Genomic DNA, 27,193 nt, shown 5'->3' with positions numbered 1-27,193 from the left:
GGAGCACAGCTGGAACGCGGCCGGAAGGGGCTGCGCGCACCCCAGGGCGGGCAGGCACGGCTACGAGAGGGCTCCTTCGGTTCTGACGGGAGCGGGAGCCGGCGGAAAATGGCGGGTGCCGGCCCAGGGAGGAAGAGCGGCCGGGGGCCTGTGGTCCCCGAGGGAGATGGGGGTGGACCGGAAGACAGTTGGGCGTTCCTGGGGAGTTCTGCACCGCGGCTGAGGAGCTTGAGCGTTAGCTCCGGGCTGCGGCGGAAAGTGTCTTTGTACCTCTCTGAAATTATACCAAAATGAAGGAAGTGCTGTTCTGTACTTCCTACATGCATTCCTACTATGCCATCCCACCCCACTCCCTCCTCCCCAAAAAATAAAAACCCCAAGCGCCATTTATGCCTGTTCAAATCTATTGTTGTAATTTATACAGACATTCTTCCATTCGAGCAGAATTAGGAGAACTTGTTCAAAACGTATGAGTACGTGTCACTGGAAGAACAGTAGTTGTCTATTCATTGCTCCACTGGTCAAAGCAGGAAAGCAAAGTCGGCTGGATGCATTTACTCGTTTCTGAGCCTAGTTTTGTCGTGCTGTGTAAGTAGACATGACTTCGCAGGCGGGCTCGAGCTGTCAGCTGGATGGTGTTACTGTTGAGGTCTGCTGTAAAACTTGGTGTCCTGGACTACTGAGTTTGATGTTATTTCAGCAATTCGAAATAATTCAGACTGAAGGTCTACATTACATTAGGGCAGAAAAATATAGAGCATTTGCTTGCTTCAGGAATTATATTGGATGCAGCTGTTTAAGGCATTAGTGTGACAGCACTGCTGCTGGAAGTACTGTGACCAGAAGTACTTGATGGTCCCTTATCTGCAGTTCACTTGCTTACATCTGGAACCTATACTAGGAAAAAATATTTTTAATTTAAACAAGAATCAGATTGATACTGTGTAACTATGCAGCCCACTCTTTATTTAGCAAATTGAAAATGCTTCCAAATTAATTTTGAATCTACCTTCTTTGGCAAACGTGCTTGAGTGTTTCTTGCCTGCAGTAGGGTGCCTGGTTTGTTCCTGTTAGAGGTGGCTGCTTGGACTACACTGAAGGTGGCACTTGGTTGTTCTTCAAATGGCCAAAGTCATTCTCAATGTGTGGAGCTGGCAGCTGGGGAGCTAGTACTGCACTTGCTCCAGCCGCTTCTTTTCCATCCAGATAAACCACAGCCTGAAATAGGGAAATGGAAATAAAGCAGAAGCAATTCTGATGTGAGAGGCTTCGTCATATGAAGACAGCCAGGTTTACTCCTATATACATATGACATGGGAAAGAAAAGTAATTTCTTAAGTATTAAGAAATAAGTTCTTAAGTAGATCTGTAATAGCTTTGATGTCATAAGACTTAAATTTGAGTGCTTCATTTTAAGAAATAAAAATCCAGTTGTAGCTATTTAACATGCAGTTAGCACCTTGGAACAAATATAACACATGGTTTGAGGAAGGAAAATATATTTTTAGCAGCTGGCTATCTAGGAGTGGTTTTGTTATTGTTATAATAACTTCACTGAACTTCAGGGAAGCAAAATTCCAGCTGTTCAAGGAGCTAGTCAGTAGAATCCTCTTTGAATCTGCCCTTTTATACAAGAGGTGACATATTTTTAGGGACACCTTCCATAGAACACAAGAGCTAGTGATGCACAGTCACAAGAAATTGGGTAAGGAAGGCAAAAAATCAGCATGGATGAGTCAAACAAAAAGGCAAGAGGGACATGCAGAGGCAGTGGAAGCAGACACAGATATCTGGGAAGAGTATAGGGAGTCTGATTGTGTAGGGATGGGCTGAGGAAGGCCAGGGGCCATCTGGAGCTGAACTTGACAAGGAGTGTGAAGAATAACAACAAACATTTCTACAGATATGTTACTTTGACAGGAGAAGTCAAACAAAGTGTACACACACATACCACCGTGGGAAATGCAAGGCTGGCAGAAGGGTAGCAGTGGATGAGAAGGCTGATGTACTCATCAAATTTTTTGCCTCAGTCTTCAATGGCAAACCACCTCTCTTCCCATACCCTTCGAGTGGGTGGACAGCAGGGTGGGGACTGGAGTAGCAAAGTGTTTCCCACTATAAGTGAAAGTCTAGTGGTAGGATTGCATCTGTGAAAATTGCCATCCTAGGGGTCCCAGTATCATGATAAAGAAGCCATACTGCAGTGACATATGACACCTGACAGATTTGCCTCTTGCCAGTGATCAACACTGATCATGAGTGTGAGTTCTGACTGAGATATTTCCTATGGTCTGTAAATGGAATGTTCATCTAGCCCTACCTCAGAGACAAATTGGTGAGTTAAACTTGTCCCTAAATTGGAGGATTGTCCACCACAGGACAAAGTCCATGGCAGCCCATTACTAGCCATAATATTTGATATCTTTATGAAAGACATTGACAGTCATGGCCTGGAAGAGCAGAATCTTTTCCCCACTACCCTGAACTTGGATCCAGCTGCATCCAGCATTCTCAGTTCCCTAGTAGAAGAAAGTCACTGATACACATGCACATGAACAAATCTAGTGTAGGGTCACCAAGATGATGAAGGAAAACGAAGAGAGAAATGGCTTTGTTCAGTCTCCAGAAACAAAAGCTATTGTTTCTGCTGCCTTCTCTAGCTGCTTAGCAAGATAATATTAAGAGAATGGAACCCACCTCATCTGAGGGGAATGCATGGTAAGAGATGATAAATGTTGTTTGCTAAACAGTGTTTTCCAATGGCACATGGAGAGTCCTGAGATTTCCCCCTGCCAAGCCATGTCAAGGTCAGATATTAGAACAGGTTGCCTGAAGGTTGTGAAATCTTTATCTTTCAAAAATAATACAGCTTCGCATGTCTGTGTGCAATCTGATCTGTGCTTCAACTCTTAAAATTTGTTTCCTTGGACTTTTGTTGACATCCCTCTTCTTTTTTTCCTCATGTCCCTTTAATTTTTCATTTATCTCTCTCTTTAATATTATAAGATAACAGGTAACACATACCAGATCAGATGTATGTACATGCTGAGTGGGCTGGAGCAGCAAGTTTCTGTCTTGAGGGAGCAGTTGGTTGTGCGTGTTTCAAGCAGGAACTTGTTCAACGATGAAACTACCCATGTTATATTATAGAAATCCAGGAGAGGGCTTCAGAGAGATCGCTGGTGCTTGAAAACACCAGCTTCCTTTCCGACTTCACTTAGTCACTATGCTGCAAGAAATGTGTACACTCCAAGGAGGTGTTTAACGTTTGTAGAAATCTATGCTTTTTAGAACTCGAAGTTTTCTTTGGCAGTAGTAAAATCAAGCATATTAAACATTTCTCTCTGTGGGGCAGTAACAGGCCTGTTCCTGCAAATCTAAGAAGTGAAACTGGGCTACAAGGTGTCTCTACAGCTTTGATAAAATTTTGCATTTACTGATGTTACAACATATGTTTCAACATTTAAGTATGGCAGAAGTAATAAAAGTGCCTCAAAGAAGTTTAGGGTGCTATGCAGTGACTAGGAAAGCACAGCTGGCCCTTTAAGAAGCTTCAGCTTTTTTTGTCAGCGCACATCAACTGCTGTGCCCCATAGAACCATAGAACTGCTAAAGTTGGAAAAAATACCTTTAAGATCATCAAGTCCAACCTGGCACCACCATGTTCACCAGTAAATGAATGTAGTTTGTCCATGTAGTAGACATGGCTTCAAGTGCCATATCCAAATGTTTTTTTGAACACTTCCAGGTATGGTCATTCCACTCATTCCCTGGACAGCATGTTCCAATGCTTTACAGCCCTTTCTGTGAATAATATTTTCATAGCACCTATACTAAATCTTCCTTGATTCAGCGTAAGCTCATTTCCTCTCATCCTGTTGCTTGGAGACTGGCCCCCACCTGGCTACAGCCTCCTTTCAGATAGCTGTAAAGAGTGATAAGGTCTTACTTTATGTGCAGTTTCTGAGACCTGAATGCAGCTGACCTATTTCTGTGATGCTGTTGTCTTCCCTTTTCACTTCCTCATGTGAACTTGCTCCTTTGAACCTCTGTTGGAATTGCTACCTGATAACAAAGTGCAGGGTAGCTCAGTCATTTAGCAGAGTGAAAACTAGTCACCTTCAATCTTTGACCTTCTTCCAAGATTTGATAGTATTGCGTAAGTAAGTGTAGTTGCAGCTTTATTTTTTCATAATGCAGTGTCATGCTTGCGTGGATATTTGCAGTACTGTCTCTGACAAAAGTAGCATGGGAGTAGTTTGCCTTTACTTGGTTCTTACCACAGGGAAAAAAAAGTACCATTGAAAAGGCATTGTAAGAACTAAGACAGAGGGGAAGAACAGGTAATTTTTGCTAAAGCTTGTAGGAATGTAGGATTTGAGGCCATATTCACTCCTAGGTAATTGGTAATCCTTGTATGTGTACGGGAAGTCCTGAGGTAGCCTCTGGATTATTACTCCCTTGGCAGTATCTACTGCCAAGAAGTCCTTTTATGTGAGTTTGGGGTTTTTTTTTGTTTTGTTTTGTTTTTTTTTGTTTTGTTTTGTTGTTTTTTTTTTTTTTTTTTTTTTTTTTTTTTTTTTTTGTGGGTTGGTTTTTTTGTTTGTTTCGGGGTTTTTTTAAGGTATTTGTCCCTTATGCTAGTTCCTACCACTTTGCTTTGTAATGTTGCAGAAGACTAATAAATTAGATCTGGGGGAAAAAAATAGATAAGATTATGATTACCAGAAAAATTTTGCTGTTGTGGTGATGGGTGAATTTCTCCTCAGAAACAATCTACAAATTAATTATATCTGAGATGCACTTTACTCAGCTTTTAATCATACTCTTTTCTTCCAATGTGGGTATGAGCATAGGTGTAACTGCTTCAGAATGGAGATAAAAGGAGAAGTACCACAATCATATCTGCAAATTGTGATTGTCAGGAAGATGAGCTGTTAAGCTAACCCAAAATTTGAATTGAACTCATGTAACTGACAGGTTTCTAAAAGGATTTTGTCCTCAAGATTAGATTTGGGCAAATCCAGGCTAGGAAATCATACCACACCACTCAGGAATAACAGCTGAGGTTATTTAAGAAAGGTAAACTTTTCTGATTTGACTCATGCTGTCTTGAAATCTTTACTGATTTTCTGCTTTAATGTGATGATTCCCAGATTTCAGCTATCACCATTAGCTCTTCAGTCTACTGAAACTACTTCAGTTTTCTCAGAGTTGTTTGTCTCTTCTGTTCTACTTGCTAGTATGTATTATGGTATTCCAGTTTTCACCTCTTCATTCTTCTCTTCCATTTTCCCCTTAATTGTGAACCTCCTTACTCATGTTGATTTTGGGGACTGAGCTATGATTACCTATGTGAAGGTGCTTTGTTTTCACCTTCAGCTCTGCTACAGTTTGCAGCAATGAACACAGGTGGGATCTTTGCTTTGTTACATACATATATTGTTAGTGCAAAATGCCAAGACTTCCCAATCCATTACCTCTTTCCTTGATAGTCTTTATTATTTGATAACTTGATGGGCTAGACCACAGGGCAAGGAGGGTTTGAAGGACATCATTGACATCAAGAATAAGTGATGTCTTGGACTTAAATTTCAGCAAAGGCTTTAATGGTTCTTTTGTAAGAAAATCAAGCAGAAGTGCATCACCTTATTTTTAAAGGCGTCTTCTTATCACTCTCTGTGCTGTTTGTTCTCAAGTTATCATAGCAGTCTCTTCACTGTAATGATTATAATGGTCTATGAAACACTTTATACAGAAAACACACAGAAGTGAAACAAAGAGTTTTAAATCTACCAGCAAAAAGCTGTTAGAGGAACATTCCTAATAACAATTTTGAGTCAAATTTTGGAACATATTGGGAATTTATTTGCAGAGACCTGTTCAAAAAACCAACAATTTTCAGGCATTTTTATACATTATAACATTTAAGATTTTTTATAGAAACTCCGAACAATCTGCCTTACTTATTGCATCATAGTATATGTGATTTGTTTCTTTTAAGTACTTCCAGAACATTTAATCTATTTACTGTCCTGGTTAGACAATTCCTGTTGATTAAGTTTTCTGAGGTGTACTCAACTATGAAATGGCTCCCTTATTGCACCTGCAATGTACTAAAAGTTTTCTGGGATGTATAGACCTTTGATTCTTATTTTTCTTGTTCTATGACTTCTAATTAATCTCTAGTTAATTGATAACAATTGAATAATTCTTTATTGAATTTTGTTCTTTAACTATTGATTAGATTGTCTAAGAGGTATGGGTTCATGGAGCTCCTTTCTGCAGTTGCAGTGAGGTAATTTCTCAGGGTCTTCTTTGGACATTCAGCCAACATAAATCTAAATCAAAACCAGCTAAAATCACAGTCAGACTTTTTTTTTTTAATTAATCAAATGTAGTTCATTACAAATTTTTTAAAAAATCACATAACTCCTGGTTAACTAAGATATAAATAACTGTCAAAAGAAATTATACAAACCTATTATACAAACCTACTGGCACTGAAAAGAAAGTAGTATTATAGTTTACAAGAGCAGATTACTGTTCTTGGAACTGAGATTGTGGCTATGACGTACTTAGTCCAGTAAGATTTAGCTGGAACCCATAAATGTTGTCTCACTGCTGTTTATCCTTTGGAGTTATTTAATATGCTTAAGCAGTGTAGTCCTTAGAACTTCTTACGATTTTGTATTCAAACATACAACATCATCTTGGTTTGTTAACCTGGAAATTAGTTTGTGGATCCATTAATCAAGCATGCATCTGTGTTTTCTGTTTGGTTTGGGGTTTTTTGTTTTATGACCTACAGCACTGAAGTGAAGACTTCCTAGCCTTGAAGTGGATATAATGATGCAAAATCATTTTCAGTAGAGAAAACAAGAAATTAGTAGACAGAATTTTTTCCAAAATTAGGCTTAAATATAACAAAAAAGGGTATAGTGAAATCAGTGTTTTACTAGTGTTCCTAGGCAGGATCAGTGCTCTGCAGAAGAAAACCCGTGTATTCCAGAAAGTAGAGATCTTTGATAGGAAGGTGAGGATTCGTGTGAATAGAAGATCTGAGAGTAGAAGCAGTCGAAGAAACAACGGAAGAGAGACAGAAATGGCCAGTACTATGGCACGTGGATTTTCAGATCATCATGATTACACCAGGTTTGAATTGGCCAGGTAGGGAAAACAAAGGACAGCCCGAAGCAAGTAACAAGTTCCTGTACTCAGACGTGAAGACTCAAGCTACTAATATAGGATAGTGGGAAAGTAAAAAACAGGGCTGGTGCCTTGGAGGCATACAGACAAAAGAGACAAAAAGCAGGGAATCAGTATTCATGATTCACAAACACGTGACAGGATGAAAGACAAAGTAATTTCTGAATCATTGTTGGCTTCCCGGGAGTACTGATGGCGCGTCAGTGAATGGCTGCCGGTCTAGCCAGCATCTCTTTGTCCTTGGTCATTCCTGGTTGGAGCACTTGGGTACCTGTCTGAATGCAGGGCACACAGGTAGGACAAATCCCTCTCAAAGCCTGTGAGTGTAAGCTAGTGAGTGGGATCATTTTTGTGTTTCTCTGAACTCACCTTTTACTCTTGTAAACAAGTTTTCCGGCTTTGCTTTGTTGTTGCTACAGTGTCATGGTATCTTTTGTTACAGTCAAACACTGTTGATACCAAAGCAAATACATAAAGCAGCAGATACAAATGCTGGCCCACTTACCTACTGTGGGATGCTTCGATTTTGATGATACTTCATTTTGTGAAAGGTTATTTTCCCAGCACACACTTCTGGTGCAGGAAACCTTCACTTGTGTTTCTGTGTCATTGAGGAATATGGAATATCTCTGTTTCATCACAGAAAGTTGTCGAGTGCTGATTAGTTTCTGGATTTGGTGACTTACTCTTTTATCTAAATAGTGGAGAGTTTGACCTATTCCCCCTGATCCTTGCATGTGCATGTTTAAACACATTTTGCTTTCTTTTCCTCAGGTCCTTGGTACTAATTAGCACTTCAGCCTTCATGGATTTTGTAGTTGAACACGTTGCTATATATTGGTTTTTTTACACTTTTCACCCTTCATATTGTACTTGTGCGTTTTCACAAAAAGAACAAAAGCTGAAGATGGTCCCCTGCACAAAGTTTTCTTCCTTGCTACATACTTCATTGCAACATAGTTGGTGCAAAATGCCAAATTTTTCTATTGTTTCTTGAGGTGGCTCGTAGATAGATTCTTAGCTGCAATGAAGTGATACGCGGAATAAATAAATAGACTCCACAACCTGGGGTAGTTATGAAGTGGGTGTGTATGTCAGCGCCCGGCACAAGTGCGATAGCTCTCCAAAAACTTGTGCCCCGAGCCTCAGTCTGACCCACACCTTTATTCCCAAGGGTGTTCCATATGCAATACATTACACAACTTTACCATACATATTCAACCCCTGGCCCTGCCTGTCCTTGCCTCTCATGCTAAATAGGTCCATGCCTTTCTGGGCACGCATGGTTTGCTGTGGTGGTCGTACAGGGGTCTCTGGTGGTCTCTTGAGGCTGAAGATTGTGGTCTTTTTTTCATGGTTGAACTTTTCACCTTTTCTCCTTTGCACGTGCGCTTTTGGTCCTTTGGTGCTTATCTAAGTATATCTGTCAGTCTTGATGGGCAGTTCATCTGTCAGTCTTGATGGGCTTGGAGACAGAGGAGCCTCTTTATCTGGGTTCTTTGCATCCTCGGTCCCCTCTGGTATTGTTCTTAATGCAAGAAGCTTCAGAAATTTGCATTTTCTTATGCCCTTTGTACTATGGCAGAGGTTTCTTAAGTAAAAGGTTAAAATTTAACACATAACTCTACAAGCTAGAATATAAATGCTTAATTCATTTTGTTAACTTAAGTGAACTCCAAAAATCTCTGTTTCAGCATAAGCTTTCCTTGTGCAGGGAACAGAGAACATGTCAGGGCATATACCATGAGCGGAGAACGTATTTGCTGTGTTAAAGTATGAATTGAGCAATGAAATGGACACTAATTTTTAATTAGATATTTTTGCACAGAGGTAGAACTATTAAGAGTTTCAGGGCTGGATAGGTAAAATGTAATTTGAATAAACTCCTGTTGTGATGGATAGTCTTGTTATAAATGGAGGCGAATAATTTGTTCAGCCTTTCAAGAGTCAATCAGAAATTTATTGATTACAGCAAGCAATGGCAAGCAAACAGCGCTGGGTGTAGCCGGGAGTCCCCGCTCCGCAAACGGCTCACACCGTTTCCCCCTTCCCACAGTCTTTTTATACTCTCTTTCTTCCGTGTCTGCGGTATCTCTGGGTGTACTCTGCCCTTGCGCCCTCTGTTGCTAGGGGGTCGTCTTCTACTCTCTGGTGGTCGTTTGACAAAGGCTCCTCTCTTCTTCCTTGGTGAAAGTCCACGGCCCTGTAATGGTCTTTCCCATATAAGCTTATATGTTATATGCACCTAAGTTCTAATTACACAACCAGCTTAAGTAATCAACATACTAGTTAGTTTCTGTCTGTCGGTTTTCTGTTATCTACACAAGGCTTCTCCTTTGGTTCTCTGTTATCTTACACAAGGCTTCTCCTTTGATTTTCTGTTATCTACACAAGGCTTCTCCTTTCTGTCTTGATGAACAAAGAATCTTTTCTAACTTATCACAGTCTTGTCTCCCGACTGCAGTATTTTGTGGGTTCTAGAACCACGGGTTTTATGCATTTAGCATTGCGTGCTTGACAACATGCCTGTTCAACTGGCTGGACACTGAACTGGGCAGGTTTGAAAGGTTGATCTCAAATCTTTAACTGGAAGATGGTGAATCACAGTGGGTGTGCCATAGGCTGTGTTTACTTACTTCTTGGAAAGTGTACTGAGGGTGGTACCTACCAACAGCAGACATTTTCATCTTTTATAAGTGTGTGTGACTGAAGGAGTCCAGCCACTGGCTGAGCAGATGCAGAAGACCCAGTTTTTTCCTTGACTTGTCAGCAGAAGACCCAGTTTTCACCTGCCTGCTCTAAGTATAAGCTTCTCTTTCTTTGTTCTTGTTGATTCACTTGGGTGTAAGAAGGGAAAAGGACCTGTGAGGATAGAATTAATGCAAGTAATTTGTTTGTATGGAAAATGTTGGTAGCAGTGTGCTCCCAATTCCAAGCTCCAGTCTTAACAACTGGAGAAGCGTTTTCTTTCAATATGAGTGTCACAGAAAGAAGTCTTGGTTACCTTTGTTTTCTCACTTGCACTTTGGTTCAAGCTTGTAAAAGTTTAGGTTAAGTAGACACCTCAGGTAATGGGGGCAATAGACAAAAGTTTTAAATTTGGCTATCTAAAGTGATTGTTTTCTTCCTAAAACTAGTAGATTTTTCTTCTTTAGTATCTTTAGAGTGGAAGTTATACATTTTGCTGGGATGACTTCCCACATGAGGACTTGCTGCCAGCAGGCAGAGGTCTCACAGGTCACAGGAAGATCTAGGTTGCTAAAGCTGTGAGGGGACTTTTCTGACATTTTCTTAACCTGGTGATATTACCACAGAGACAAGCAGAGGCTTTCTTGTGTGATGGCATATTACTAAGATAGGTGTTTTGCCTGATGAAATCGAAACCAGCCCCAGTAGCACTGTTGGGTATTGCTTTGACAGGTATGCTTTGTCTGTGTTTGTTGTACAGGATGGTGATTGCCAAGGCGTGGGTTCTAAAGAAGCATTTTGATGGTTTTCCCCAAACCAGTGACTTTGACCTGAAAAAGATAGAACTACCAAATCTAAAGGATGGAGGTGAGCAGAGTGCAACCTTTACTGCTAATTTTTCTGGAGTTTATATGATTTCTGATGTGTGGCCATGGATCTATAAAACTGCATGTTTCTCTTTGGAATTTCCAAAATTGCTGGCTTATCACAAGCCACAAACCTTAACGGAGAAGGACACTTGCTGAAGAAGTACACTGATGGAATTGGTGGTTTCAAAGACACCTTGCCTTCTGTTAAGGCCCTTAGAAGCAATCACTGAATTCTAAGTCCATTACACAGCAATTGCGGCCTACCTTTCACAGTTTCATGCTGCCTAATCACACTTGCTGCCTGATTAAAAAGGCATTCAAATGTGTTTGCAAATGGAGAAAATTACTGAACTGATATGGCCTCAAAACTGACAACCACAAGGAAAATAGAATTTGTTCAATGCATAAAGACAGAAGTGGACTGTGACTCAGAACCAGTGAAGTAACTGTATTAAGTTCCTAACATGTTTTGCTAGTAAAATGTTTATATCTACTTCAATTTTCAAAATCCCTTGGAAAAAGATGGAGAACATGATACCCTATAGGAGTAGGTTTTCAGTGGAGTTTTTCATGCTGATAGAGAAAATACTGAGGATAGTCCTAGAGGAGAGCAGAGTGACTGTACTGGGAATGAGCCTGCAGCTGAAAGACCTCAGGGCTGGAGCCAGTGAATGTTGATCTTTTATTTCAAGAAGTAAGATGGCAAGATTTCTGCCTGCATTCAAAATCTTTTTTTTTTTTTTTTTGCCAGTCCTTATCTTACTTGATCTGTTGCAACAAGAAGAAAGGTTGAATATAAATAGGAAAAAAAAAAAAGACAGTTTTTATTCCTGTGTTTCTCTGTTTTGAAAAGAGAAAACATGATATGATAACTTATCATCATATCAATAGCAAGAGCTGTTGATAAAAGAATGAACTTTGATTTTTGGTTTCATGTGGACATTTGTACCATATTTTCTTGAGCCTCATCCCACCACTTGTCATTTACTTTAAAAGGTGTGTAGAAGGAATTGTGCAGAAGGATATTAAAGTACCAATTATGTTTACAGCTTAAATATTTGAAAACTGATTTCTTCTTACATTTATGGATACACTTAAAAATTTCATACCTGTGGGTATTTAAGAACGTGAAGTATTTTTTCCTTCCTATTTTAATCCCTAAAACAAAAAGAGGCAAAATTCACACTACAATGACACTTTTAAAGGTGATGCTTTCCTTGTTACGTTACATGGCTTTTCTTCTCTCTCTCTAGTAATGGGAAGGTACTTACATCTGAGTACATTTCCAGCTAGACTGCTGCAGCACAAGCAATGAAAAATATTAGTAGGTGGAGATGAACCACTAAAAGTAGTTCATAAATGAGAAGTTTAAAACATGTTTAACAATGTCTTTCCCAAGAACTAGTGTTGTTAGAGACAGTAAAGTGGATTAGGCTACTTAGAAGAGATAAACTAATGCCTTATGTTTAAGGCAACCAATTAGTTTGTATTTGACCTGTGCCACCCTCTTCTGGCTGAATTATGGGATGACATTTTATATACATCAAAATTAAATGAAAATTTTGTTTAGGAATTCTGGCTGCTTGAGTCTTCTGTAGAGATACAAGACACATGCAAAATTGCAAGGTTGAAAATAAGGTAGTTTCCTAAAACTACACTGGAGAAAGTTTCTTTTTCAACAGCATACCAATAACCCAAAACTAATGAATGTAGTAGTTGTTTCTGGTAGGTTTTGCCTAAACATAGATGGGATATGGGGGTTTTGAGCTGTCAGGAGTTCATATCAATTTACCTGAAAGACTGACTTGTGGAAACTATGCTCTACTGCACTGTTAATATCAAGGAATTTGCTTTGTCTTTCATTGCAGAGTTGCTGCTTGAATCAATGTTTCTCAGTGTTGATCCTTACATGAGGTATACCTTTTTGTCCTTTCTGAATTTCTGGCTAAAGCACCTCATTTGAATTGCCATTTAAACCTCAAAACAACAGTGAGCAGCACACACTGTTGCCAGAGTCCCAATGCCTTTGTCTGCTTTTTAAAAAATGTATGAGACTGAATATATTAATTACATACATGTATTATGTATGAATACTACATAATACATATATTGAGTCTTGTGAATTACAAGACTCAATATATGGAGCTGTGTCAGATTTAGCTAGACATTGGGGTAACATTTCTGCTGCCCTAGACTTTTATTGGAACCAGCTGTTGTTCCTTGTCATGTCTTCAACGGGCATGCAGTGTACTCAAATGAGACTCCAGCCTCGTAGCAGTTCCCGCTTAATTTAACTTAGCAAACTTGTACTTAAGGACACATACTCTAACTTGGACATTGCTGATATACCCAATAGTTGAAGCACGGGGAGACTGGGTAGTTTGAAGAGGCATTGTGGATGCTAAATTTGGAGATAGTTCTCTGGGTCTCAGGCTTCTTGTAGTGATGGACCATGCTGGGAAGGTTAATGCTATCATCCCTCCAACACTCCTGCCCAGGATGCCCAAATAGCTGGCTCTGGAAAACATCCAGTTATGCTGTTACAATGACAAGCTACTTGTGATCTGTCAACAATAGATACTCTCTTCCTGGGTCAAACAGTTGCTATTACTTCGTAGTGTATCTGGAACATTATTAAAGTTGCACACAGTAAGCTGTGCTTGCCTGTGTTGCAGACCTTACAGCCGAAGGATCATGAAGGAAGATGACATAATGATAGGCACGCAGGTTGCCAGGTAAGACCTTCACTTCCTGTTACCATTGTGCCTGGCAGATCACGACAGGAATGTGCTGACACTTGAGACATCTGCAGATTATGTTACCCATCCTTGACTTGTGTCTACATACTTCTGCTACTGACATTCTTACCTGTAGCTGGTTGGAATGTATTTTTCCTCTAAGAATCTCTTTTCCCTTTCTGGAAACCATTTAGACCTATGATAAAATCTGTATGTTTTTTCTGGTCATAATGTCTTCAAAGGCAATTTTTGCAAATAACCAACCATTGTACTTGGCACACATTTTGAACTTCACATTTTAAAACCTGATGTGCTAGTCTGTTTGCAACCATGCATGCTATCTACTCCAGCTGAAAATACCTCCACATCACCAAAGATACAGCTCTAGCCAAAGGGTTATATAACCTTAAATCCATGCTTTCCCCAAGCTTGTGGTAATGTAGCTGTACAGATACTTCCCTCTGTCGTCTTGCTCCTGCTGTGCTGCCTGTAAGTTGCTGCCTAAGAACATCTATGGCCTTTGACTCTTGTGTTTCTCTGCAGAAACATTGAGTGCTGGGATAAATTAACAACTAAGTCTGATTAACAGGTCAACTGTTTCTAATAATTCTAAGCTGCTTATCTACCCCTTTCCAACACAGTTTTCTTGTTGAGCTAAGAAAGTGGAATTTTCATTTGGCATAGAGACTGCTGATGTGGATATCTCCCTGAGTTTAGATATTGCTTTTTATCTGGTTTCATTACCCCAGGAAGTTCCATCTTCAGGATCTTCAGCTTCTAAATGAGGTGCAGGTTGTCTGAGAACAGACAGCCTATCAGCAACTCCTTGCTGTTCCATGTTTTAATTCCAGCATCCTCTTTCCTGCATTCTAACACACAGCAGCCTGGTCTGATCTCAAACTAAACTGGTGCTAGTCAAAGAAAGAGTTGGTACTTGTGTGGGAAAATTTGGTTTATTGTGGGCGGGGCTGAACCAAAAATCATCTTGCCAGTATTTTCCTCATGAAAAGAGGTTGTAGACATTTCAGGAAAGACACTTGACACCTACAGCATCAGCAGTTATGGGTTAAAAATAATGACATGAAATATTTATTTTCTGAATCACTGGAAGAATGGAAGAGCCAGTATTGATTTGTTTCTAACAGGATGTAGTTTTGCTTGAGTTTTGTTTGTTTGTTTGTTTTACTTCTTAAACAGGATTGTAGAAAGCAAAAATCCTGCTTTCACAGTGGGGGCCTTTGTTGTGGCTGACAGGGGCTGGAGAACTCATTTTATCTCTGATGGGAAAGGCCTATAACTCCTCCCTTCCAATTGGCCAGAATCACTCCCTAAATCTCTAGCTCTTGGAACAGTTGGCATGCCCGGGTAAGTTTTGAGATGAAAAGGCAACTATCCTCTGGATTTTGGTGTGCAGGAGGTTTCTTCCTGTTTGACGTAAGTCTTGTTCTACCAGCATATTGCCTATTCATGCTGGTAAAAAAGGTGTGCTTCTGGATGCCCTTGCCCTGTATAGGGCATGAAGTTTGGCCCATCCTTTGGCCCATCAGAGGAGATTTACCTTGGAGATTATCAGGCCTCTCCTTGAGGAGCTGTACTAAGTCAGAAGGAGGATCCAGGAAGAACTGGAAAGAATTGAGTTCAGTCTGTGTTTACCTCAGTGGAAAGCCTCAAACTTCACTGGCACCTGGACTAGTCTGCTTTTACTGACTGGGCTCTGTTGCTATCACTATATTTCCAGAATCAACCCCAAAATGCAAAAGACAGATGCTCTATCATGCAGCAAAATAGATGTCCTTTAAATTGCACTGCAGCAGACAGAAGTGCTGTGCTTTGGAATCTGTACGTACTATTGGAATCTCTCAGTCACCTGCTTGCATTTCTTACCTCATTCTCTGTAGTTGTTATGGGAGATCAGGACTTTGTCAGTTGTAATAATCTGGAAGGCTTTCAGAATGATTGTAAAATTGTGTGTGGTGGAGAATTTCTGAGATTGCATTTTAGCATCAGTCAAAATGCATGTTTTTTTCTAGATGTCATATAGAGGGATTCAGTTAGCTCTTTCAGTTCAGACCATGTGGGAAGCTCTGAGCTTGAATTTAGAAATTAGCTTGAATTTAGAAATTTAGAAATGAGCTTGAATTTAGAAATTAGAATTCTGTGGGATTCTGGGCCAGTCAATGAGCTACTTTAGTGGTTCCTACAGATTACTAGTGCACTGGTGAGACTTGAAGTATAGTTTCCAGTTTTGGGCCCCTCACTACAAGAAAGGCTTTGAGTTGCTGGGGCCTATCCAGAGAAGGGCAAGGGAGCTGATGAAGGACCTGGAGCACAAGTCTGATGAGAAGCAGCTGAAGAAGCTGGACTTGCTTAGCATGGATAAAAGCAGGCTCAAGGAGACCTTACTCTTCACTACAAGTGAGGTTGTAGCCAAATGGGGTTAAGTGTCTTCTCCCAGGGAACAAGTGACAGGACAACAGGAAATGGCCTCAAGCTGCATTAGAGGATGTTTAGGTTGGACATCAGGAAGAATTTATTTGCAGAAGAGGTTGTCAAGCACTGGAAGAGGCTGTCCAGGGAAGTGGTGGATTAACTGTCCCTGAAAGTGCTCAAGAAACAACTGGATGTGGTACTTAGCGCTAAGGTTTAGTTGACAAGGTGGTAATTGCTCAAAGGTTGGACTCCGTGATCTTGGAGGTCTTTTCCAACCTTAATGACTCGGTGTTTCACCCAGTAGCCATAGCACAGTAGTCCTCTGGAGCAGTGAGCCCATCAGTTCAGCAAGTTTTTCTCAGCCTTTTTATCTTTTTCTGCCAGTTTTGATTTGTGGTGAGTATAATTGAATCTAGTAGATTAAACTACCAGCTGGCAACTGACCTGTGTCTAGATTGGATTTACTATCTCTTCCAGTATGTAACTGAATTGTCACAGAGTTAACTGTTTCTCCTTTTGACTAATGAGCACAATGAAAGCTGTTTCCACCTTAGAGAGATTTCTGCCTCAACAATCTCTTTCCCAGCAGTGTATCTGTGGGTTTTTTTCTGGGATGGCTGTGAAAAAGCCAAATTAAGAAGGTTGGATTAAGTTTTGTATTTCACAATATAGGAAAACTATCTTGTTCTGGTGGTGACAATATTTTGGATCAGTGTGGTCAAGTCACATCTTTTTATCTGTCATCTTCTGTTTCTCACTGAACATTCTTTCCTTTTCTTTACAGCCTCACTGCATATTTTGGTCTGCTGGAGGTCTGCAAGATGAAGCCAGGAGAGACAGTACTGGTTAATGCTGCAGCTGGCGCTGTGGGCTCTGTGGTGGGGCAGCTTGCTAAAATTGGGGTGAGTGGCTTGAACTGCTCATACTTGCCGTTGAGAAGACATAGCTGTAAAACAGGGCAACAAGGCCATGAACGATCAGTAGGACAAGCATCCCCGAAGGCATGCCTACACTATGGTCTTGAGATGGAAAAGCTGCTGAAAACAGCAAATCCAGTTGGAAGTTTCAGGAGCTCATATGCTGACAACAGCCTTATTTTAAGGGTGAGCCCTTCACCCAGCACCCTGGGTGTCAGCCTTGTTGTCAGGTCATGTTTATAAATATTTTTCTCCTTTCCTTGCAGGGTTGCAAAGTGATTGGCTGTGCTGGCTCAGATGACAAGGTTGCCTATCTGAAAAAAATAGGCTTTGATGAAGTCTTTAATTACAAGACTGTTAAATCTCGGGATGAAACACTGCGTAAAGCCTCTCCTGATGGCTATGACTGTTTCTTTGACAATGTAAGTTCAGACAGAAGGCCTTGCCTTGAGCAGCTGTCGTTTTCTTTAAAGTGTAGCAGGAACTCAATATTGTAATCATCTGATTGAAGTCTACACCAGGATTTCAATATGGAGATCTATTTAATCAAGCAATGTCTCTATAGGAGCTTACTGCTTTTCTGTTCCCTTCCCACACATATTTCTGCAGCTGACTTGAGCAGTAACAGAAAGAACAAAACCCAAAAGGCAAAACTGGATTTTGGTAGTGTTTATGAATGGAGAGAGAGAAGTTTTACTTCACTTTCTGAAAAGCATGGCACATTTTGGAAAGTGACAGTCACAGTAATATGAAACTGATCCAGTCCATTCCTGGCCCCACCTTCGACCACAGGCAGTTCTCTGCTATTGCTGAAAGGAGAATGGGTGTGGATGGCTCCACATTATGTGGTCATGGGGGCTGCATTGGTACCTGTAAACAAAACATTAGCAAGGCCCACTTGCAAAACTACTGGAGCAGCCCTCAGAAAGTTTCTGATGTCTCCCAAATATAGGTGGAATTAATGGGGACTATGTACTGTTTTTGATAGGTGTTTGAATTTGAACATCTTGTTTTGAAGGCTACGAAAATTTAACAGTATGGATGCAGTTAGATCATGTCAGTTCACTTTCAAGATACAGAACTAACCCTGTCTCTTTTGATTTCCTACTATACCTAACATATGTATTATACCTGATAATAATATAATACCTGGCCACGGGGGTATTAGTGGATATACTGGCCTTAAACTATACTAGCTAGCCGCCCTGGCTAGCTACTCGGTTTAAAAGAAGCCATCATCACCTCTTTAGCATGTCTTTCCTTCAGAAGTGCTTCTGCCAATCCAGGGATGAAGGCCATGGTGTTTTGCCTTTCTCTGGCAATTGAAAGGAATGTTTGGTGTCAGGGCAAGGTGCTTGTCTCTGTGGCAGGAGCTCCTGCCACTTTGCCTTAGCCTTCCAAATTTCATGTCCCCTGCTGCTAAGGTCTTAAATAGGTTTTATGGTCATGTCCATTCCCTTCATTCTCACTTCTAACTTTTGTGCAGAGCTCTGCACAGCAGTATATTTTCTCACAGTTTTTCACTATTAAAAGCGTCTTTTCACAACTGTTCCCTGTTTTGGAAATGAGAACCATAAAGTGAGAAGTTTATATCACCATGATGTAAAATTGCAGACTGGTATGTGGGAAAAGTAGAGTTGGTGCTTCTCAGCACTCTTGGGAGGAGGTTCTACGTGCTAGTCCTGACTGATTCTTCCAAACCAAGCTTCAGGAAGCAGATTTGGAATTAAAACTAATTCCCTACATTCATAATTTTTAGAAGAGTGAGACTGAGTTCTTAGAGCACTGTGTAAATGCAAGGGTTTCTGCAGATGCCAAATCTTTGGGGTAATGGAAGCTTTCCCCGATTGAACCTATTGGTGCAACAATGCAATGTTGGCAGATTTTGGCAGTCAATGTTAAACACTGGATTGTCTCTAATGCGGCACATGCTCTGGTTCTCGTAGGTGGGTGGAGAATTTGCCAGTGTTGCTATCAACCAAATGAAGACATACGGAAGGATTGCAGTCTGTGGCACCATCTCTCAGTACAATGACTCTGTGCCTCAGAAAGGTGAGGGTCTTTATTGTGTCTCAAATGATTTTCTCTTTGATGGCAGAAAGACATAAGAGCAGTCTACTGTTTAACTTCCCTGTGCCATTTTAGTGTGTATATGTGAATACATTCAGGTAACTAACTGCTGCTGTGGGACACTGGGACCATGCTCCTTGTGTGTACATGCACTCCTCCTTTGTGCACGCTGTCTGGTGAATGTCAGTTGATTAGGAATAAAGGAGTGGCTAAGATACTTAAAACAGGACTCCACATGGCCCTATGCAGATACAGATCAGCAGAAGGCAGGGTCATTGTTATAAATTGAGGTGAATAATTTGTTCAGCCTTTCGAGAGTCAATCAGAAATTTATTGATTACAGCAAGCAATGGCAAGCAAAGAGCGCTGGGTGCAGCCGGGGAGTCAGCGCTCCGTCTACCGCTCACTCCTTTCTGTCTTGCGGTTTCCTTAATGATGAACAAAGAGTCCTTTCCAACTTATCACAGTCATGATGCCCTTTATACAGTAGTATGTACTTTAAGATGAGATAATGGTTTTCCCTCATGTTTTTAGATGATGTAGCTTAAGCTTTCTCTTGTTTTCTTTTTTTTTTCCCCAGTAAGATTTCAGCTTCTAATAAAACTGCTGAGAAATGTGGCTGAATGAATATTCATTTTCAATAGCATTAAGTTTTCCAGATTTGCCTTCTAAAAGAAATAGGAGGACTGTATTCTCCTTGGTAGCTGACCGGCTTTGGACTTTCAGATCACTTTAAAAAATGGAACAGGCTTTTGGTAATGAGGAGACTATCACACATTTTTGTGACTAAGGAAGCTGTTTTTCTAGAGTTTATAACTTAAATTCTGAGAGTTAGAGAGAGCATGAAAGCCTGTAAGGCTATTAAAAAAGGTGTTAAAACTTTTTGAGATTCAGCTTAAGTGAAGCTGAAGCCACTTTATTTCTGAATTAAACTGTTTTCAGAATTGTTTAGCTCCACAGCTTTCTGGATCAGGCCTTTGTCTCCCTAAGTGACTATCTGTCCATGAATCTTTGGTCTTTTGTGCTGGAAATTCTCTTTGGAAAAAATATTTGTTGCTTCTGGCTGAAAGAAAGGGATTCAGTGGTTTCTGCTGGCTAAAAGCTCACTTTATGCATTGGACTTACTCTGAATGAAACTGATATTGCAGGTGGCTTGCTGGTTCTTTTCTCTTGCAGGGCCTTATGTGCAGATGCCCATGATTTTCAAAGAGCTTCAAATGGAAGGGTTTCTTGTGAGCCGATGGAACAATCGCCGGGAGGAAGGCCTGCAGGCCCTGCTGAAGTGGGTTGTGGAGGTAAGGAAGGAAGGGGCAGTTGTTTGTAAGGTGTACTCACACTGCAGAGTCCATCTTTGCAAGAGAGGTGTCATAGCTGTTTAGGTGAGGTCCCAGCATGATGCTTTCCTTCTCCCTGCCTTGATCCTAGAGACACTTAAACTAGAATAAAGTTCAGTATAGCCTGATCCCTTCTGTTTTGTTGAGATGTGTGATATCAGCTCGTAGACTCAGATATAATCCAGAATACATGTAGGCTTTGAAGAAGCATGCTTCCAGAATACATGCTTCATACATGTACAGAATAAATTACCCAGAAACATGCTTCAAAACATTTATCTGATAATGAAGATTTTCATAGTTAGAGTAATTCCTGTATCTCTCATTCAGTCATTTGTAGTATGGGCCAGGATTTCCATTGTAGTATAGTGCTGAAGTTACTGGCAAGAATGAATTTATAGTATTGGGAGCTGGGCTTTAAAGGGATTTCATAGGGAATTTCTTATATTTTATTTTTCTAGGTGGAGGCTGAGTTAGTTAACCAAGTTAATGGCTGTGAGAATTTTGTGAGTGTGACCAATAAAGGCTAGGAGGCTCTAGCTTTTACAAACACGAGGTTTTAGGATGGGTCAGGTTTTGATCATGGGATTTGCAATTCTGTACTTCTGTATGGGTAGAGACAGGCCTGGTTTTGGGGAAATGATCCCCTACCTGTCAATTGTTTGGGAACCAAGAAGCAATAAATCTGTCCTGGTATATTTTTACAGTAGTGACTTTTACTTCCTGTTATGACTCCAAGTAGAAGGTTTTACAACAAAAGCAGATCCTTACAAGAGCTCACTTGGTTTTGCAGTTGTCCTGATGCATGCCAGCTTGCATATTTCAAATGAAATATATATGCTGGAGAAAATATCGCTGCAATTTATTCAGTTTTGGTGGATGAAAATTCAGCACTTTTCTTTCTTACTTTTGACAGGGAAAAGTGAAGTACCATGAACAAGTCACTGCAGGATTTGAGAACATGCCAATGGCTTTTATAGGAATGTTAAAGGGAGAAAATCTTGGAAAAGCTGTTGTAAAAGTGTGAAGATCAGATATTCCTGGGAGACTGGTGCAGGAGAATGTGTTTCTGTTCGATGCTTTTAATTCACTTGTGAAATCATATGATCAGTGTGTTTCAATCATTTTGCTGGACGTTTGGCAATGGTAACTTCTGTTAATAATTTGGCTAGTAAGTCTAAGTATATTCCAATTGCTTTGCTCTTGACGAAATTGAGAATTGCTTGCCAGAGCTACACAAAACAAAATGCCTTAAAATTGCTGAAAATCAGAACTGTAACAGATTTGATAATACCTTGAACCTTTCTATGAGCAGGCTTGTAGAAAGGAAAATCAATTTGAAAAGCTTTGCTAACTGATGGCACATTTAATTTTTACCCATTGATTTGGCCCAGAGCTTTGCAAGGGGGATTTTTTTAACCCATATCAAGGACCAGAGAACAAGCTTAGCTAACAACACTTGGGGATTCCAGCTTTTTCTCTAGCTGGTTTTTTTTTTTCTTCATTAAATAGTGTAACTATCTCAGTTATTCTGAGAATATGGAAAGGAAAAAGAAATGTTTTAATGTATACTTTGCTTATGTTATAGTTCTATTTGTGGAACACTTTCTCTTTCACTTCTTTGTGGTTAACACAGAGGAGCTAAAATATTACAAGGACTTGTTTATCCCAGCAGATCTCAGTACAGTTGATATGGATAGATTACTAATTTCCTTGAGAAAATTGTCGTTGGTGTCCAAGCTTGGAGCTGACCTTGCCATAGTGTTCACTCTGGCTCTCCTGGAAGGTGAGATGAATGTGATGGCCCTACTGTGTTAAACTGGTGTCCAGCACACACAATGTGCCAAACAAAGGAGACACACAGATTGGTAACACTAAATATCTTAGATGTTCTGAAAAATAACAAGGACATGTTACTATGGCATACAGGCATCGTGATCCATTTTCAGTCACTGTGGAGGACTTATTTTTTAGTTTGAAGGTTTCATTACTGATCCTTGAAGAGAGATCCTAATCAGCCTTAATATCTAATATCAGTGCCAGGATTAGATGCTCTGTATGTCAACAAAAAGAGATCATTTATTTAAGATGTAGATTGACAATACTTGCTGAGTGGACTTAACAAAACACACCCTGAAATGCACGTCAGCTGGCCACTGGGGAAATAATGAATCTTAGCACAAGTAGGGAAGAGGTTCTGGTAGCTTTGTAGTGTTTTCTGAGGAGAATGAATTGACAATTTGAGTAAGCTCCAGTGCTGTAGTTTTACATTGGCCACTGAGGAAGATCTGTGGTCTAATACCACTACATATCACATAAAGAGGTAAACCAAAAAAGGGAACTTCTTGTCATTAGGCTTCAGATGCACTGAGTAGAGGTGTGCTGTTGTGTGGTAGCTTTTTGTTGAGGAATTTTCAGAGGGCTTGCAATTCCTAAAATACTGAATTGTTTTAAGTCCAGTGAATTAATGATCTCTTGTTTCAAGTAAAGTGATGATTGGGAAATTAACTAAGAACAGCCACATGGAGTTCCTGTCTCTTAGTCAGAGTTGCAGAAAGATTTGTCAGTTAGAAAAATCCTGGCTCAGCCTGCTTCCTCCTAAAATACTGATGTGTACATTCCCCTTGCTGTGTGCAGATTTTATGCTTCATAAATAGCAGTTGATTTTGCAAGGCTGTTTAACCATGAAAATATAATTTTTCTGTGTAAAACCAACACCACACACCTCTGAGCCTCTGAACTACTCTGGGGAGTATAGCTATATCCTCCTGAAAATCCCAAGTTTTCTGTTACACGTCAGGAACACTGCCACCACATGAATAATGACAGTTATATCCCTAATTGTCTGGCACTGTTTGGAGGTCTTGCAGTAGTTTCTTACTGTGAGCCTTATTGTCCTCAAAGTTCTAATTTTGTGGAACAATACCTGGATTTTTCCACATGTTGAAAGTAAAAAGGAAATAGTCAAAATTTTGGGTTTTTTCCTTGTGCAGTGGCACAAGGCAGGATGAAAGTCTCTCTTTTGCCCTGCTAGTGAAGCAAGCTAATCTTATGAGTACAGCCAGGGTAATGAACTTAATAAGGTGCCAAGGTCCAGCCTAGAACAAGACGCAGCAATGTGTTGCTGGGATTGGCTTTTCTGACAGTACATGGCTCTGTGTGTTTTTAGGGGCAGAGCATGGGTAGTACCATGCAGGCAGTCCAGCTGATTCTCTGACAGCTCTACAGGGCCTGTGAGCAGCCCTCTGCCAGGCACCCCCTCTTCCAACATTATCACTCTGCAGTGGATCTAAAGGCTTGCTGGAAAGGGGTGAGCACCAGTGGTCACACTGGCTGTCAGAAGGTGTTGCAAGGGCTTGCCTGGGGCTAGGTCAGTTCAGCAGTTCTCCACTGCCTGTGTCTGCAAAGGTGAAAAAGGTGTCAGCTCTGCCCACGGTGCAGTGGTCATTCTTCAATCACCTTGCAGCTGTGGTTATCTGATACTCATCTCTAGTCTTTTTGTGCTGCTTTTCTCCAGTCTACATAGTCATGTTTGTGCCACTACATAAGTTACAGTTTGCAAGTAGGGTGGCAGTGGGATTCTTGAGACTTTATTATGCCAGTTAATTGAGGATGCAATATTTGAGAGCAAGAGAAAGAGTTTATCTTAAATGTAAACAGCTGCAGGCTTCATAATTTGTTGGCTAAATAGCTCTTCATTTTTACATCTTGTTATTTCTAGAGTAGTGGTTTAACTGCTTAACACCTTATGCTTGCCTGTGCAAAAGGAAGCAGTCTCTAGAGTCTCTAGAGTTGTTCCAGGCTAGTAAATATGCAACTTTAATGTCCTATTCCTAAGCAACATCAAGCTGGGGCTGGTGGCAATAACTTCTCTGAGCTCAGTGGGTATCTCCTTGAGGAGTTCACCATAGCCTGCCACACCAAAGGTGGCCTCAGAAAACACTGGAAATTGTTGCAAAGGCCTGTGGTTTGTTGAAACCAGGGAGCTATCCAGGGAATGCATTGCTGCTTGATAAGCTTCTCTCATGGTCCCCCCAGGGTCAGTGCCCACAGGAGGGGTCATGAGACACCATGGCCAAGCCACAGCATCCATTTCTATGTGAGGTGAGATCTACTCCCCAGCTGGATCAAATCCAACCTTAAACCTGCCACCACCTCTGCCTGTACTGGAGCAAGCAAGCCATACCTCTGATCTTTTGCTTTTATCTTGCTCATAGACCCCTTACTTTAATTGTTCATCTCCACCATTGGCTCCAGAAAGGTTAGCTTGCTGCTGGCCATTACCTGCAGTGTAGGGAGATGCCTCCTGTCCCTGTCCTCAACCTATCATCACTGGCTCAGTGTGGGCTCAGCCTCCTTTGGAGCAACCCTGATAAGTGGTGCTAAAACTGCCCATTGTGTTTCCCTAATCAGCAGGATTAACGGATACAGTACTGTTCCTGGGGTGTGTCCTTGCTCTCCCCTAAGCGTCCCTCTCAGAGGAACTAGAAACAAAGGAAGTTGAAATACCAGACTTCATTGTCTCCCTGAGCAAGTGTGGAGGGGAGATGACCCAAGCCTAATCTAAAACTCTTCCTCCTTCTATGCCTTTGGACCTAATGCTTAACTTGACCACTCCCTAGAGTCTGTTTATACCTCTGTTACATCCATGACGAACGCTCCAATTCCTGTAAGCCAGGCAGATCGTGCCACCAGGATAGTAGGAGCCCACCTTCTCCTTCTAGCCCATTACCTCAAGGTACAACCATCACCCCAGCACTGTCAGAGAAGTACAAGCAGAAGGCATTCACAGAACCTTCCTATGTATACGCACGTGTGTAAAACTCACAGACAGCCGAGGCCACCTTGTGGCGATCTGCATGGCACAAGCTTGTGTTTGTCAGCTGCATGTAGAAATAGAACTTCATGCAGCTCCCATGCCTCTCTCACCTTGTCTGTGTACCAACCTAGACTACAGGAGGAAAAACTGTGTTTCAGAAATGCCCATTTCCACTATCTCCTCAGGTACTTTCAGGTTTCTCAAACTCATCTAGTTTATTCTTATCGAGGTTTTATTACTGTGGAGGCTGTAGGAGTGGCTTCTGGTGAGGACCAGAAGCTGTCACCACATCAGATAGACCCAGTGACAGCCAACTCCAAAGGGGACTTAACCAATGGCCAAAGCCTCAGTGATATGTGAATTTAAATAAAAGCTCTAAACTGTAGTGGTAGTGAGAAAGGAACAAGACCACATGAGAAAAAGCCTCTTGAAAGACACCTTCAGCAGGTCAGATTCTCCCACCCTTCACCAAGAGCCAGGGACCAGCACAACAGAGTTAATCCAGCAAGGATTTCAACAGTATGCTCCTCAAGCCAATTCCTTTGGTGGCTGAAAGCTGCATGTCAATAGAGTACAACACAGAGGAGCTGCTATGCTAATTTGTTGGCATTGGTAAAAAAAATAGATGTAATTTTTTACCTTGTTTTAATGTATGAACATTTAAGAAATTAAACATTAAAATTATTACCAATATTCTTACTGGAATCATTCCAGAGGGGAATTAGTCTTCATTCAGGTCAAGGAAAGAAGCGAAAGCAGATGGCTAGCTGCAGTTAGGTTGACTGCTGCAACAGATCAGAGACATGTGGGTGGTTAAGCACCTCACATGCATGACATACACTTCTCCAAGTGCACAACAGTGCTTTCAGAAGCCCTGGATGGAGGTAAGGGGTGTCGCTATTCCACTGCAATTTGATCGAGCACAGTTCATATGTCCACTGACTGTAACCCCTTGGCCCTTCCTTTCATGTTAGTCCTCTCTCATTAAGCCTGATTATTCCAGCTATGTGTTTTAATTGCTGTACTCAAGGAAGTACTTCTCTTCCTGTTGGCCAGCCCATTATAAGGAAGCTACGTAACAGGCCTGCAGATGAAAACATCTTGTTTTTCTTGTTTGACAGCAAGGCACAGATCCCAGCTATTTCATAGCCAAATGACACAGACTGCAGTCATTGCCTGAGGGGAGAACTTCCTGAAACCCTTATTCCCAAAAGAAGCCTTTCTGTGTTGTTTTTTATCTGCTGTGTACATCAAGTCTACCAAACATTCAACTCAGTTGGCCATCTACCCACTTCTCTCTTACAGGCATCTTTGCAGATCATTGGATCACAGCAGCCAGTTCTGTTCATGCAAGAAGCAGACCACAGAGTTTAATGAAAGAGTGAATGCTATGCTACTGCCTGGCACATAGCAATACTGGCCTCACACCCTCACACAAAAAACAAACAAAAACATGCACCCACCAAGCTCTCTACGAAGTATCATTAATACTTATGGGAGAGTAGATGCTCTAGGCTTTAGCAAGGATACTTATACCCATTCCATTTAAAACAAAATGTTTATTTGCTATACCTAGGCTTGTTAAAGACTGAAACACCCTGTCCTTGCCTGTTGAAAGAACCAAGTCAGTTCCCATCCTGAGCTAGGGTTCTCTCCTCCCAGTAGGGGCACTTGTGCTCTAGGAACCCAGGCTCCTTACATTTAACTTTGCATATAACTTTGCATTTGAGGACCAGGTGTTGTTTCCTTTAAAGAGAAAGTTTACCCAACATGGAGATCCTCACTGCATACTCCTTAAAGAGCCAAGCCTTAAAGAACATCTTTCAAATTAGGCTATGCAATTTATTTTCATCACAGTATGCCTATAGTTCTTGGGAGGTAAAGATACTGCAGCACAGAAAGCTGAACTCACTGCCCTTTTAACAACTGCTTTGCACCCCCTTACTTCAGCACAAGAGGTATTCCAGCTATTTGGTCTTCCCAATCACAACTAGAATTTCACCTGGATTGTCCAAGGCTACTGCAGAGTAGCATTTTATTAAAAAAACTAAACAAAGTATTAAGTTAAACTCAACACACAAACAGCAAAACACCACTGACTGCACCCTTCCCCTGCAGC

General features: G+C 40.9%; 1 protein-coding gene across 1 annotated transcript; it reads left to right on the top strand.

Annotated features, from left to right (window-relative positions):
* Positions 1-509: 509 nt before the first annotated feature.
* Positions 510-21,382, top strand: PTGR1 (prostaglandin reductase 1). The gene is given in 10 exon segments (XM_054002737.1): positions 510-588; positions 10,658-10,764; positions 12,635-12,680; positions 13,442-13,501; positions 14,702-14,869; positions 16,719-16,836; positions 17,118-17,273; positions 18,798-18,903; positions 20,098-20,216; positions 21,172-21,382. Coding segments are annotated over 9 exon segments (990 nt in total). The 5' UTR covers positions 510-588; position 10,658; the 3' UTR covers positions 21,283-21,382.
* The last annotated feature ends 5,811 nt before the right edge of the window (positions 21,383-27,193 follow it).

This window comes from Vidua macroura, chromosome Z (assembly GCF_024509145.1).
Source record: "Vidua macroura isolate BioBank_ID:100142 chromosome Z, ASM2450914v1, whole genome shotgun sequence".
Classification (NCBI taxonomy): domain Eukaryota; kingdom Metazoa; phylum Chordata; class Aves; order Passeriformes; family Viduidae; genus Vidua; species Vidua macroura.
The sequence above is the reverse complement of the archived record's forward strand: the minus strand, read 5'-3'. Positions and strand labels throughout refer to the sequence as shown.